At 40.7% G+C, this 14553-nt stretch overlaps 1 protein-coding gene across 2 annotated transcripts in view; it reads left to right on the forward strand.

Moving 5' to 3' along the window:
• Positions 1 to 14553, forward strand: part of PDE8B (phosphodiesterase 8B) — a 77741-nt gene that overhangs the window by 61154 nt on the left and 2034 nt on the right. For both annotated transcript variants that reach the window (XM_085042988.1, XM_085042987.1), the window contains exons 12-21: positions 2728 to 2805; positions 3706 to 3782; positions 5002 to 5166; positions 5945 to 5990; positions 6417 to 6552; positions 7742 to 7940; positions 8855 to 9072; positions 9946 to 10081; positions 12261 to 12428; positions 13916 to 14045. In XM_085042988.1, coding sequence (XP_084899114.1) covers positions 2728 to 2805; positions 3706 to 3782; positions 5002 to 5166; positions 5945 to 5990; positions 6417 to 6552; positions 7742 to 7940; positions 8855 to 9072; positions 9946 to 10081; positions 12261 to 12428; positions 13916 to 14045 — 1353 coding nt within the window. The remainder of the gene's footprint in view (positions 1 to 2727; positions 2806 to 3705; positions 3783 to 5001; positions 5167 to 5944; positions 5991 to 6416; positions 6553 to 7741; positions 7941 to 8854; positions 9073 to 9945; positions 10082 to 12260; positions 12429 to 13915; positions 14046 to 14553) is intronic.

The following is a 14553-nucleotide window of genomic DNA, read 5'->3' on the forward strand; positions in this document are numbered from 1 at the left end:
TTACTTGCAGACAGCACACTCCAGCCCTCACTGAGTTCTGCAGAGAGCTTTTGACTAGAAGTGTGGAGCATAAGGGAATAATCTCTTCCTCCAGTGATGTGTAGTGTTTGGAATAACACTTTTCCCTGAAGAAGGAGGCACTTAAGACCAATTTTAAGCTTGTGATTCTAGTGGTCTCAGCCAGACTGATGTCTTATTGAGTGAGAAGGTTCTTGTACCTTGTTACCTTCTGATACCTGATGCCCTTTCCGGCTATGAAAGGTGGTCAATTTGCTGTGCAATGTCAGGCAGCTTCTGGTTTCCACACAGGAGGAGTTTATAACATACCAAGAGCATGGGACGTGACTGCTTGACATCCCCTGCTCTTTCAAGTAGCCTAAGAATACATACAAACATTAGAGAGCTTTGTGATGCCAAATGACAGTAGCAGGGGGAAGAAGAGACAATATACAATTGACTGCTCTCATTCCCATTGCTGCCACCAGAACTGATCCACAGTACGTTAAACCATTTGCTCCTGTATCCCTGTAATAAAAGCAGATTTTCTTCTCACTGTTTCTTTCCTGCACACAGGAAGGTGAGGAAGCCCATAAATTAAGCAGGACACTTGTTACAAATTAACACATTTATATTAGCTTACTAATGTTTTAGGTTTGCTCATTATTATGACAGATTTCAGCAAGGCTGGGAAGCCCTATCCTATGGTGCTACATTTGCTAAAGCAAGAGAAATTATCACATCCAGTCAAATTCAAAAGCTGGATGAAATTCCAGGAAAGAGCCTCAAAAAAACCCCCCAAAAATCTGGTAAAATTGCATTTTTTTTCCAAAACATTAAAGTCTGCTCTCTCCTTTATGTTTAAAAACAGCAACCATGCATCTATTCACCTCTTAGCAAGAGTCTCTACAGTACCTATTCCCAGGGTATCTAAAATGCCACTCAAGGACCAGAGAGTTTGGCAAGCTTTCAAAAGCAGATAAAACCATTTGAAGAATTATAAGTATCATAAAATCAATATTCTTAAAATAAAGACTATGGTGCAGTTAAAGTAGGCAACCTTAGAGCACGTGATGTAGGTTATCCTTCCCTGTGGTCCGTGGCTGTGCTGCAAGAAAAACATTTCCAGAGCCATGGGCATATACAAGTATGCGACAAGCATAAAAATAGTAATCCATGTGTATCATGCTGTTTGCAGTGGTGTGATTTGTAACAAATCTGGATGAGATTTTCTGCTCACCAGGTGAAGAAAAAAATTTTACCTAGAATTTTAATATTTACAGGTGAAATGGTAGTATGGCACAGAGTAGCTTTTATGTACCTGTGACTCTCCAGGTGGCATTAACAAAGTTTCTGACTTGCTAGTTGGTATTTGATGCAATTGTTAAAGTTGTCTTGTCAGCTATAGCCACTTGTAGCTATGTCTATGTGTAAATGCTTGCTCCCTCTCAAGTGCCTTATGATAAACTCATCCAAATTTTAATGCAGGAATGGGGTTTTTAAGAGGAATACTATCAAATAAATAAAAAAATTTTTTTAACATGCATTAGTTATGGCCCGCTCTTAGGTGTCAGCAGAGGAAAATGCATTCAGTTTCTTCAGTGCAGACTACAACAAAGTAAGAAGACTCAAGCTGTCTTATAAATCTGAGGTAGAAAAAGAAGGCAGAAACATTTTCAGTCATTCCTAGGATGGATGAACTTTTAATTCCAGAGAATTATAGATTAATATTTTGTTTTGATAAAGACAAGCTGCATACATCCTGTCTTGTGGCATAGTCATGAAAATTGGTCTTTATTTTAAGAATATTGATTTTTATGATACTTCTAATTCTTCAAAAGGTTTTATCTGCTTTTGAAAGCTTGCTAGGCTCTCTGGTCCTTGAGTGGCATTTTAGATACCCTGGGAATAGGTACTGTAGAGACTCTTGCTAAGAGGTGAATAGATGTATGGTTGCTGTTTTTAAACAAAAGGGAGAGTGCAGACTTCAATGTTTTGGAGGAAAATACAATTTTACCAGATTTTTTGGGTTTTTTTTGAGGCTCTTTCCTGGAATTTCATCCAGCTTTTGAATTTGACTGGATGTGATAATTTCTCTTGTTTTAGCGAACAGTTTAGCAGTTTCAAGAATAACAGCTTGTTGTATGGCTAATTTTCAGAAGAACTAAATTGATTGTTTAATTATTCTCAGCATTTTGGATTTTCCTTAAACACAGGGTACGAATAATTATTGCAAATAAAAGCAAAAGCTGTCTGAGTCTGAATTATGCTTTGGCTTGAACTAGATAGACTGAGAAGATTCTTCCCTCCTGGCTAAACTTTTAGGCAGTCAAACTCAAGCCTTGTTCAGTGGTAAAAGGAGAGCATAAAGAACTCGCACAAGGGATTCAACCCACCTGCCTGAGACATCTCTCTTGCAGCAGGATCTCTGGCAACCTTAGACAATGACAACCTGAAAGACTGCTGCTTTTAGGGAGCTAAAGTTAGGTGAAGCAAGTCCTCTGTTCCATAAGACATCTTGACTTCCTTGAAAAACACCTTTCCAGGTGACTACAGGCAAATTGCTTTAAATTGATAGCTCCTTGTTCTGATGTGCAGAAATTACAGAATTTTGCCCACTTATGTGATATCGTTAAGATAATTCAATTACATTTTCATCATTTTAGATGAAGGAGATTTTGTTGAGGGTTTACTTGATGCATTTTTAAAGCTTTTGTTTTGTACTTACAGAATCCAGTTCTTACAAGTGCACGAACAGAAGGAAAGACTCAGTTGATGTTAAATCAATAGCATCTCAAAGTAGTGATGGTAAGAAAGTAACCTGCTAAGAAATATTATATGCATGTATAATGCTATAAATATATATAAATATATAATTATAAATAGATAAAGAACAGGCTTGGCTTAGGCAAAAATACTGCAGAACAAAAGAGTAACCAAACAGATTCACTGCAGTTTGAACAGAGATTACTCCATTTTTTCATACCTGCTGTAAAATTTTTTTGTTCTGACTTGCAAAGCAGTGCCTCAGCATGAGTACCATCATTGCCATACAAGGCATGGCAGTGCTGAGTGCCTTCACGGGGAGGAGGAGTGCCTGTACCAAGGGATGGCAGCAGCTTGCTAAAGGAATGAGTGGTGACGCATTAGCATCACTTCTCTTAGAAAGCTGCAGCTTACACACCTGAACACATATTTTTGGTTTCTTAATGTTTAACATGAAGGAGTCTATTGCTGCTCGTTACTTAAGAGCAGTACTTCTACTGATCCCATTTGTGAGTGCTTACTGGGATGGGACAATGGTGGCAGAGATTTCTTTCTGCCCCACATGTAGTGAAAGAAGCACTGCTTATGAGGAGCAGGAATGGGTTTCATTAGAGCAGCTGTACCGCCAATGTGAGGGACACACAGACTTACAGGAGGAGCCATGTCTGACAAAGATCCATTGCAACCAAAGGGCATGAAGTGCAAGTACAGCTTCATTCTGAAGTGAAGGATGGATGAAAAATCTGACAGCAAAAGTGAGGGGTGGCTGCCAAGGAGGCAGACAACAGTGCAAGAAATAAAACAATAAAGTAAGAACTTGCAGGGGCAGAGATACAGGAGAAATGGGACATGAGGTTGTATTTTATTGTACTGGTCCCCAGCCTTCTGCACTCTTCAAATGCTGCCATCTGATTTACACTCTGTGGCTCTCTTTAATGGCAGCTCCGAGTTTACAGACCCGAAGGTACTCCTCAATGGCACGGATTCACTCTATGACAATAGAAGCTCCTATCACAAAGGTGAGTCCTGAGCACTGACTTTCCCACAAACTCCAGAGTTTGGAGCTACACTCATGGGGAAGTGTGTAGTTTCTGCACAGACCACCAGAAGTTCCCTGCATTTATTTGTATTTAACAGAATAATATAAATAACTTTTTTTTATTCCCACTTTCTACATCTCATCATGGCATTCCAAATGCTAGTTGTAAGGAAGAATATTAAGGAGAGGAGAAGAGCGCCCTTGCTAGATGCATGACCTCTGGCAGGAAGGAGACTCTGCTCTGTTGGGCCATGTATGAGTAGGAGGACATGCTTCCAGTCTCACCTTTGCTTTCGCTATTGATATTTATAAGGATTCATGCAGACAAGAGAGAACCTGCACCATCTTCTCTCTCCCCCACTTTCCTGCAGCCTTTTCTTCACTATCTGTATTATGCAAACTCTGCTGTCACAAGCTGGCTGTACGGTCACTTGTAACACAGCAGGGTGCCAGGTAGCTTCTACTTTCAAACCATTTTTTCCTCTCTCCTCATCTTTTCTTGCTATCATCAAGTTCTTACTTCCCAGCACCACTGTGACTGCAAGACCAACTGGCTCCTTCCCTTTTCCTTATCCTCAGTTGTACCCACGGGGAGACTTGTAGTGGCCCTGCAGCAGCCTCTGGCTCATGGAGAAGACAGCACTGGGACTTTCTCCCTGTCAGTCTTAGAGCCAGGAGCAGTCATTGCTACATTCCTAGATTGTGGCTGAGGCGCAAGGTGGATATCAAAGAACCATCCTCTTCTCCCACGGCCCAGCTCTCTCTGCTCTCTGCCCTTCATTTCTACATGGAGAAAACTAAGGCTTTGCATCCAATATCAGGATATCTGAGTCATATCCAAGAGTTTGTTTGTTTGTTTGGGTTTTCCTCTAGGGATTGAATAATTGCTTCAGAGCAGACCTGGATATGCTGAAAGACTGGGACATCGCTAGTTTTTGGTCCACCCACCGGCAAATGTTTCAGTTATTTCACACCCTTCTGCTTTCACTTCCCAGGAGTTTGTCAGTTCAAAACAGCAGACGGATACCAGGAAATTTGAGCACAAATTTACATTTTCACAGCTGCACTTCAAGGGTTGTGGGGAATTACATTGCATTTGCTAAATGAGAATTAGCATAATCAAGCCAAGAATAAAGATTTTGTAATAAGAAAAAAGTGCCATTCACTTTTCTCTTCCTACCTCCTTAATCTGTTTTCAGGTTATTAACATAATTAATGCTGCCCAGGAAAACAGCCCTATCACAGTAGCAGAGGCCTTGGACAGAGTTCTGGAAATCCTGCGGACAACAGAACTTTATTCCCCTCAGCTAGGTACCAAAGATGAAGATCCTCACACAAGTGATCTTGTTGGAGGTCTGATGAATGTGAGTAAAATTAGTAAAGATAAAATTGCTGCTACCAGTGTCCTACTTCACAATTCAGTGCTCTGCTGTGCTAAAATTTCCCAAGCAATGGGAAGGGGACTCGTGATTCATCATCATTTCAGTTAAGTATTTTGGCCTCTTTACTAGCAGTAGGCACTAGGATATAGTAAGCTATGCCACATCACAGTCCACTGGGTGCATTCATCCTCACATACAAGTGAACGGGACTGCCACTGGAACTTATATCCAATCTGATTTGTCTCAGAAGATACTGAAGGAGATACTTTTTAGAAACTCTACAAATTTATATGGGATTAGAGGGATTGCTCTGTAGCTGGTCCAGTGTATCAGTGAGGTTGCTTTAATCAGGTTCTGATTTTGGTCCTGAAACTGCAGCCAAGAGACAGACTGTCTAAATTTTGTCATGGATTTACTAATTTTTTAATAGACACTGAGTTAATCCCTACCAAAATAATATAAAGAAAATGAAACATAAATGATAGTGGCTAATTTGAATTATGAAATCTTGCAGGTGCCAATGAGAGGATCAAGGAGGGCAATACACTGTATATTTAATAATACCTGTTCTGGAGATCCCATACCAATGTTTCTGGGATCCTTTCATGTTTGTTTTGAAAGACCCTAAACCAAGGATTGTGCTTACAGTGCTGCAATAAAAGCAGTGCTTTTAGTACCCAGGAATAGTAGCTAAAGTGCACATGGGGCTTTTGCAACTAGTGATGCAAAAAAAGTAAGATAAACTTGCTTTCTTTTTCAGGATGGCTTGAGAAGACTGTCAGGAAATGAGTATGTGTTTTCTAAGAGTAAGCCACCATTTTAAACTTCCCTTTGCACATGTGACTTGTCGATACTGCTAACATACAGTTTCAGACTAATTTTCAGTGGGATATATGTCTTTGGAAATGGTTGTCTAAATGACTACAGAACAAGTGCTAGACAGCCTCCATTTTAGTGTTGAAGCAAACTCAAATAATTAAAATGCGTTTCAAAATGTTAGCAGAAAACTAAATTGTCATTTAAAGAAATGTTCACTGATCTTTTTGGTTTATGTTCAAATTATCTGTAATAAACCTTTATATTATAGGCATTTACAGACTTTTTCATGTAAGGAAAAAGTGTTGTTTTTCTGGAAACAGAGGTGTTTTCTAACTGGAATTCTGAAGAAGGGCTGCAGTAGTGTGGGGAAAATAATCCAGAAATGTGTTAATTCCCACATTCCATTTCAACAGATATGAACCTGAGCCATAGTCATCTTCCAGTGCCAAACACCATCAGTGATGTTCCACCCTGTATTGCACAGCTCCTAGAGAACGAGGAAAGTTGGGACTTCAATATTTTTGAGTTGGAGGCTGTTACAAATAAAAGGTACTGGACTCCTTTCCCTGGGTGCCCAGAGAAAGTTTGTTGAGGAGCTCTGGCTCTGGAAAAACTGAAGCAAGACGCAGCAAATCTGTGAGAGCTGTCTTGCTTGACTCACATCCACGCTGTCCAGGTGACACTGTTTGGTGTAGTCTGATGTTGATACATGCTGGATACCCTCTCCACATGGCCCTTTTGCCTGTTCATGTGCAAATGGTCATGCTGGAAGAAGGAAACCTCTCCCCTTCCTCACATAAATCATGTTGATTTGGGAAGATCTAAGGCAACTGTGGCTTTTGATTATAGGGATAAAAAAATGAGATGGAGAATAAACCAGTGATGGGATCAACAGACTGAGATTTTAAAGCATATAATGAAAACAGATGTCAGTAGTCTTGAGGTCACACAGACCGCAAAAATAAGCATGTTATCCATAGAGAAAAGTGGTTTTCTTTCCAAGGTGCAAAGAATCAAACACACGATCTCTTCTTTTGGGCTCTCTTTGCATAAAATGGCCATATTCGAAATTTGCATTTGCCTGGTTCTAATCTGCAGATGTTGATTTTGGTTATGCCTTTTGCAGCTCAGAGGCTCTGTAAATCATCTTGCAGAAGTGAAAAATGTGACTGATGGATAGGACTCTCACAAGCAACACAAGAGTAAATGACAATCCAGAGTGGATTTGGATTTAAGAATAAAAAATATTAGCAGTTTTACTCTATTTACTGTTTCATACATGGGCTTCCCAGCATTATACAAACACACACAGCACTTTACAACTGATATCTGACCTTTTTTTGCCTCAGGCTTTTTAGCCTGTGGGATGTGACCAAGTCATGTTCAAAGTCTGCTTTTTTTCCTCAGGAAAAAAAAATGTACTTTTGTTTGATTGAGAAGATAAACACAAAAAACTGGGCTTTTAGAACATTTTTTCTGAAGCCACAGGAATTATTGAAATTCTAATGGAACTGCACCATTTTTACAAAATATATTAAAATAATGACTGAAAGGATGGTAGGCGCAATTATTTGTAACCTTGGCCAGGCTTTTGAGAGGTTATATATGTGCAATTTAAAAATGTTTAACATTCTCCACCCCTTATTACGGTTTTGGTTTCTTTGTCAAATATATTGCTTTTAAAACATCACAAGTTCCTATTTTACAGCAGTGCTTTTTTTTTTCTACTGTTTTTCAGGCCATTAGTGTATTTGGGCTTAAAAATTTTTGCCCGGTTTGGGGTCTCTGAGTTTTTAAACTGTTCGGAAGCAACACTGCGGGCATGGCTGCAGGTCATTGAAGCCAACTACCATTCCTCCAACTCATACCACAACTCCACACATGCAGCAGATGTCCTGCATGCTACTGCCTTCTTTCTTGGGAAGGAAAGAGTTAAGGTAGAACCATCACCCAGGAGTTCTTTGGGCTCGGATTTCAGCATGTTTGCCATTTTATGTGTGTCATCCAAAAAGCAGATATTTGACCAACAGTTCTAGCTTCATAAACTCTCTCTGTCCTTGAAGTCTTCCTGTGATGCAAGCAGGCCCACAGAGTTTCTCTAAAGTCTGTTTGTACAAATTTACATTTTTAAGTAGCAATAATGGGGGCGGGGAGGGAACCTGGCCCTTTTCTGTCTCTTGGTAACTGGCTGTAGGTAACAGCCCTTTGCAAAAGCTTTGCAAAAGCTCTGGAGAGGGAGATGTGAGCTATTCACTCTGGCACCCAGTGACAAGAATGTGGGAAAGGGGAGGCTCAGATTGGACATTATAAAACAGTTCTTTACTGGGTGGTTAAACACTGGAATAGGCCTCCCAGAGAGGCCCCAAGCCTGTCAGTGTTTAAGCGGCATTTGGACAATGCCCACAATAAAATGCTTCAACTTTTTGTCAGACCTGACGTGGTCAGGCAGTTTGGCCAATGATCATTGTAAATAACTTACAAGTGAAGTAGTCTGTCCTATCCTGTGCTAAAACATAGAAGGTGTAGGAGCAGATTAAGTACAAATGCATTCAGGCAAGCATGCAAAGTGGAAGGAAACCATTAGGTGAGCTATCCATTACAGAATTTTATGCAAAGCTATTGCTTAGGTGACAGCAGTGCAAAAAGCTTCATTAAAAAAAGAGTATTAGGGTAAGGGTAGGAGTGGGAGTTTCATGGTAGGTAATCTGTGGGCACAGTGAATAGAAAATGATTACAAGGAGGTAGGATCCCTGCTTAAGCTTACATTTGTGTAATTGTGGGTACCTGGAAGTTATCAGAAAATATTACTATAATTTTTGTGCTACATTATAATTTTTCTCTCTTCCTGTAGGGAAGTCTGGACCATTTAGATGAGGTAGCTGCATTAATAGCTGCCACCATTCACGATGTAGACCATCCTGGACGGACCAACTCTTTCCTGTGCAATGCAGGCAGTGAATTAGCTGTCCTTTACAATGATACAGCTGTATTAGAGAGTCATCACACCGCACTGGCATTTCAGCTTACAACAAAAGACAGCAAATACAACATTTTCAAGAATATTGATAGGTGTGTCTGGTGGAGAAGGGGAGTGTGCATGTGTGGATTGCTTGTTTGGCAGTTTTAGTACGGGGCAAATTGAGAGCCTACCTTCCAAACAAGAATACATAGTTTAAACTATGCACAGATATTAATATTTAACTTCTTCCGGAATCCTATGTAGACATGTTTTTTTTAAAAGGCTTTCATTTCCTTCTCACCACCCCTGTCTTCCAACTTGTAATTATTGGAAGATGATTAGTAATCTTTTATAGATTACATTAACTTGGTCCAGTTAACAGCCTTAAGACTGCATCTTGGCCCACTGCCTTTTTGTTGAAGGAGTCTGGACATTACTGGTTTTGGGTATATTTTCCACCCCAGCAGCTAAATGCTGCATGCTGTGTCTGCACAAGGTCCTACGCATCCCACCACTACTACATTCACATGGGATGGAAAGGGTGGTGGCAGAGGACATGAAGTACAAGGAGAGCTGGAAGCTCCCTGTGGTTGGCTGGGCATGCAAACAGCCCCGGGGTTCTCACTGCATGACCCTAGTTTTTGAAAAACCTGAGATTTGCGTTCCAAGCTAACATACTACCATACAGTCCAATGGACGCATTGGTGTTGTTCCTGGAAAGTTATCTTAGTCTTACCATATTATGGAACTGAGTCGTAAATTTTTATTGACCTCAAAGGATTGACTTTCAGTAGGTAAAAATAACACAGCTGGGGAACTCAGGCATGATCTTGTCCATTCCTCCATCCCTAGACTATTCCTAACTCTGAAGGTGCCAGCATGAGCCCCCAAGCAGAGTTTTGCAGCACTGTCTAGGCAGGGATGAGGAAAGCGCAGAGCTCTGTCTGGCAAGCTCGTGAGCAGGAACTCTTTTTCTTTCCTAGAAATCGCTACCGGACATTGCGCCAGGCCATTATTGATATGGTTTTGGCAACAGAGATGACGAAGCACTTTGAGCATGTGAACAAATTTGTGAACAGTATCAACAAGCATATGACATCTGAGGAGACCAGCCCACATGTAAGTGCTTGTAGGACTTTATGCCTTCAGGCATTTTCAGTGAGGTTCCTCCAACAAAATCTTAAGTATCATTTTCATTCACCTTGCATTAATTTGCATTGCGGTAATGCCCAAATGACACAAATGGATTTGTGGCCTCACACATCAAAGTGTGAATACTTTTCTTTTCTTGGGTTTTATGTGTGGCTCAGCTCTTAGCTCATTTAAACACTTCATTTTATAAGTCTTGTCTTCAAAGCCATCTTGTATTGAGAAAATATGTGGGTAGATGTTGTTTTACATGGAAAATTCTGTGCACCTGTGCCTATGGTCCTGTCTTCAAACAGTAGGAACTGTCTGAGCCTAGGGTTGTAACTGAGGAGCCCCCTTGACAGTTTTGTGTCTGTGCAATCTGGAGCCTTCAAGCCCTGAGGAGTAACTTCCTGAGACGTCTCCATACCTGATTGTACCAAGAGACCTCCAGGCCTCTTAGCCTCTCAGTTATATACCTTAATGCTCTACAACCACCCAGGGTATATTTAATAAGCTGCCTCTGAGTTTCCCAGCACCTCTTACCTTCTCTTGTCGCCTCTCAAGGTTGAGCACTCAGGGCCTGACAGAGTTCTCCAGGGCAGTTTACCTGAGGAAAAACTATTTTAACCCACCTGAGTGAAAATAATGCTTTGTTGGAAACATGGGGGAAAAAAAATCAGTCAGAATTGAAGGTTAGCAATACCAAAACCAAATACAAGTAGTTTTTGTTAGCTATCCATAACTGGACTTTGTACTATAGACTGTCATGGGTGCAGTTTACAACTTTAAAGACAGCATTCTGTCAGTTGAAATTACCTGCTGCTAGGAACTGCTGTGCTCCATTCTCCCAATAGTTTGAGCTGGAAATTAAAAGTGCTGCTAAACTTTATCTCATGATGAAAGTGGAGGACAGAACCACTTGCACTACAGACTTCTTGTTTTCCCTCTGTATTAGGTTGTTCTGTTCTTTATTGTTAACAGTGGCTCTTTCTGGTTTTGACCTCGAACAGCAGTTAAGGTACAGGGTTAGTTTGACAGTTCTTTGCTGAGCTACCCATGCTGAAAAACTAAAACTAAACTGCTAAACATAAAGTTAGAAGACAAATGTGTGAAGTGCCAAAAGTCACTGCAAAATATCTCCCCATGAACCACAGACATTAATTTAGTTGTGGTGGCTGAAAGTGCTTATGTTCAGTTTTTGACTCAAGAGTCGAATTTAGCAGTGAAGGGAGGCCATATATATTACTTTGCAAATATATTATTTTGAGAATAGCATTAATACCATGTGAGCAGAGGCAAGAGGCCTTTCATTACTCCATAATGTGCTTTTCTAAGCTGTTCAAGACCCAGAATAGGATGCCACAGCAGACTGGGAACAACTACCTTGTCACCTCCACCTGGTCTCCAGAGCAGTCAGTAAGAAGTTTGGTATTTTACTGTCTAGCACATAATTTCTGCAGTCAGTCTGCCACTCCTGTGATTTCCCACTGGTAATCTCAAAGATTATGTAAAATTTCACCCTCCCTGGAACTAAGATCAAAGATTATTCCAGGCTGAGGGTTCAAAATCTGGCACAAAGAAAGCAGTTCCACTTGGAAACATGCTGGAACTGAATGTCAGAAACCTGCTTTTCTGTGTGTAAAAGAAACAGTCAGTTGTGCAAGTCAGTTCAGCCCTCCGTGCTTGCCTCCATTTTCTCATTTAGGAAAAAAATCTAACTCCAGAAAATCCCATAAGTGAAGTAGTCCCCTACCATCACCACGCCCCTGACATCTAAACACTCAGAAGTGAGGATTGTTTATGAGCTTGCAGTTAGTGGATGCATGCCCTATCACCATCCTCTTCCAACAGGGCAAGGCTGGGATGCAGAGAAGGTAACATCCTACCTGATGATGAGATTGTGGCTCTTTATTTCACAGAACTTGATACTAATTTTGAGAATCTTCACAATTGAAATACGTATTTGGGTTATCATTAGTTACCTAGCAAGGCTCCAGTTCTCAGACATCCCTTTCTTCTCCAAGTTCCTGGTGCTCTGCATGAAATTAAAAGGCAGCAGACTGGGGACCTGCTTACTGCCTAAGTACAGTAGATCTGATAATGATGCCCTCACTTCTGCTAGCAGGGGACGCTGCCACTGGTCCCTGTAACCAACTCTCCTTTACAGAGTGAAGGCGGCAACACTGAATGTACAGCCAACATAAAGAATTTTCCAGACAACCAGACACTGATCAAGCGCATGATGATTAAATGTGCAGATGTAGCAAACCCATGTCGCCCCCTGGAGCTATGTATCGAATGGGCAGGGAGGATTTCAGAGGAGTATTTTGCACAGGTATGTATATTTTTATGATTTAACTATTACATTATGTAAGGAAATGCACATTGGCTAGTTTGCCGTTCCACACAGGGTCTGCCTGGTGTCACCAGACAGTCCACACCTACATTTTTTGTTTGCAGTCAGAACTGGCCCCCCAGTTTCATGCAGAATTCACTCCAGGCAGTTAGCTATTTTGCTTACCATGAAGCTCATTTGTACAGAATAATGGAAAGGAGGTTTTATGCTTTCTTCATCTGACCAAAATGATTTGACCAGTCCTACTAAATTAGCTGTCTGAAATTCAAGACAGTCTGCACTCCAGCTTCTTGTCCCAGTATCCTCCCTGAAGATCCATGCCTCAGCTGAATTATTGGGATGGCTGTTTCTCTTCTAAGGTGGCACCTGAACTATTGTCATTGTAGGCAGACAAATAGTGCAGAGATGTGGGCAGCTTTCTTTCTTCACACTCAATTTTTCTGACAGAAATGCAACCAGCTTCCTGAAACACTCTTTCAGCTCTTTAATTGAACAACTGATAAAATCTTAGCTTTTATTTGCCAGTAATGGTGTGGAAATAACAGCTGTGAGTGGAGAGAAAGAAAAGTGCGCATGCCTACTCTTCAAATTCAGATCACACATGTGACAGTTATTACTGAGAGAAAATTGTGTCTACTATCAGGGACATGCCTGAATTTCATTTAAATCATAGTGAAAAAAATCTGTCAAGAATTGATTATGCAGTCAAGGTATCATAAAATAGCTTTGAATCACCCAAATTAAGCACTAGCCTACTTGCAGCAATGTGAAGTGCAGAGTACTGTTCTGCTGTTCATACATCTCTACTTGCTCCGCTGCCAAGTCCTGCATTAGCTGCTGCCTATACTACTTAGAAGGCGATGTTGTTTGGAATTCTATTCTAAGAAACTGTTGAGGTGATTTGAGCCTCCACCATACTGAGTGCAACAAAACCAGGCCTCTTGCAGCAGGGGACACAGAGTTAAAGGGCATACCTTTACTTCCATTCATTTCATAACCTCATGCAAGCAGAGGAAGTAGCACCAGCAACAGTCTCTCCTTACTCAAAAGACAAACGGTTTGAAACACCGACTATAGATGTGGAAGACAGATCAAACCTCTTCTCTGATGAAGGACTCTGCAAACCCATTTTCCATTTCTTTTAGCTGGTGTCCCCAGATCACCAGATTACAGCATTTTGTCTTGTTGGAACTAAGTACAATCACAGCACTACAGTAATAAAGAGTACTTGTGAAAGGGAAGAGATGTTGACTTTAGTCCCTGTTCCAGACAACAAACTTGAAACTAAGGCAGTTCAGCTCAGGGGTTCTAAGGCTTATCTCAAATTTGCTCTTGCAATTCATCGAATCCCCTGACCTCTGCTACTCCAGCATGAAAGTCAGGAAAGCTCTAGTTACTAGAGCTCTAGTTACTAGAAAGTCAGGAAAGCTCTAGTTACGAGACTAACTGGAGTTTTGTCTTCTTAGACTGATGAAGAGAAGAGACAGGGTCTGCCTGTTGTAATGCCAGTATTTGACAGAAACACCTGCAGCATCCCCAAGTCTCAGATTTCCTTCATTGATTATTTTATAACAGACATGTTTGATGCGTGGGATGGTAAGTACTTCTGCTTTTTTCTTCCTTGCTCTGAAACAGAGATTCCTACAGACTGAAATGACTAATCTCAAGATGGCCAAGTGTCCACTTTTTCCAGGGACAGTACCCATATATAAACTGTATAGCATAGAATATTGTGCAATCATGACACTGAAGTCTGTTTCACTGCACACTATGGCACAGGTAATCTATGCAGAGAAGGAGCAATTGCTTAAAACTAAGCTTTTCTTTAATCTATGTATTTTTTCCTTCAGTAGAGTATTTCTTCTGAGTAGCAGAAACAAAGACCACTGTTGGCTGCATGTTAGCATAATTTAATGAAGTCACCATATATTTGGAAAGGGATTTTCTTGAAAGAGAAACATACTAAAAAAAAAATCTTTCCCCTTTTAGTATTACTTTAAGGCTCTGAGAGAAGAAAAGGCTGAGACTGCCAATTTCAGATCAGGTTAGGCTGTTTTTCTGCCCATTCTATATACACTGTAAAACTTTTTTCTTGCTCTTTCAG

Source organism: Lichenostomus cassidix, chromosome Z, assembly GCF_008360975.1.
Source record: "Lichenostomus cassidix isolate B80296 chromosome Z, HeHo_3.0, whole genome shotgun sequence".
Lineage (NCBI taxonomy): Eukaryota > Metazoa > Chordata > Aves > Passeriformes > Meliphagidae > Lichenostomus > Lichenostomus cassidix.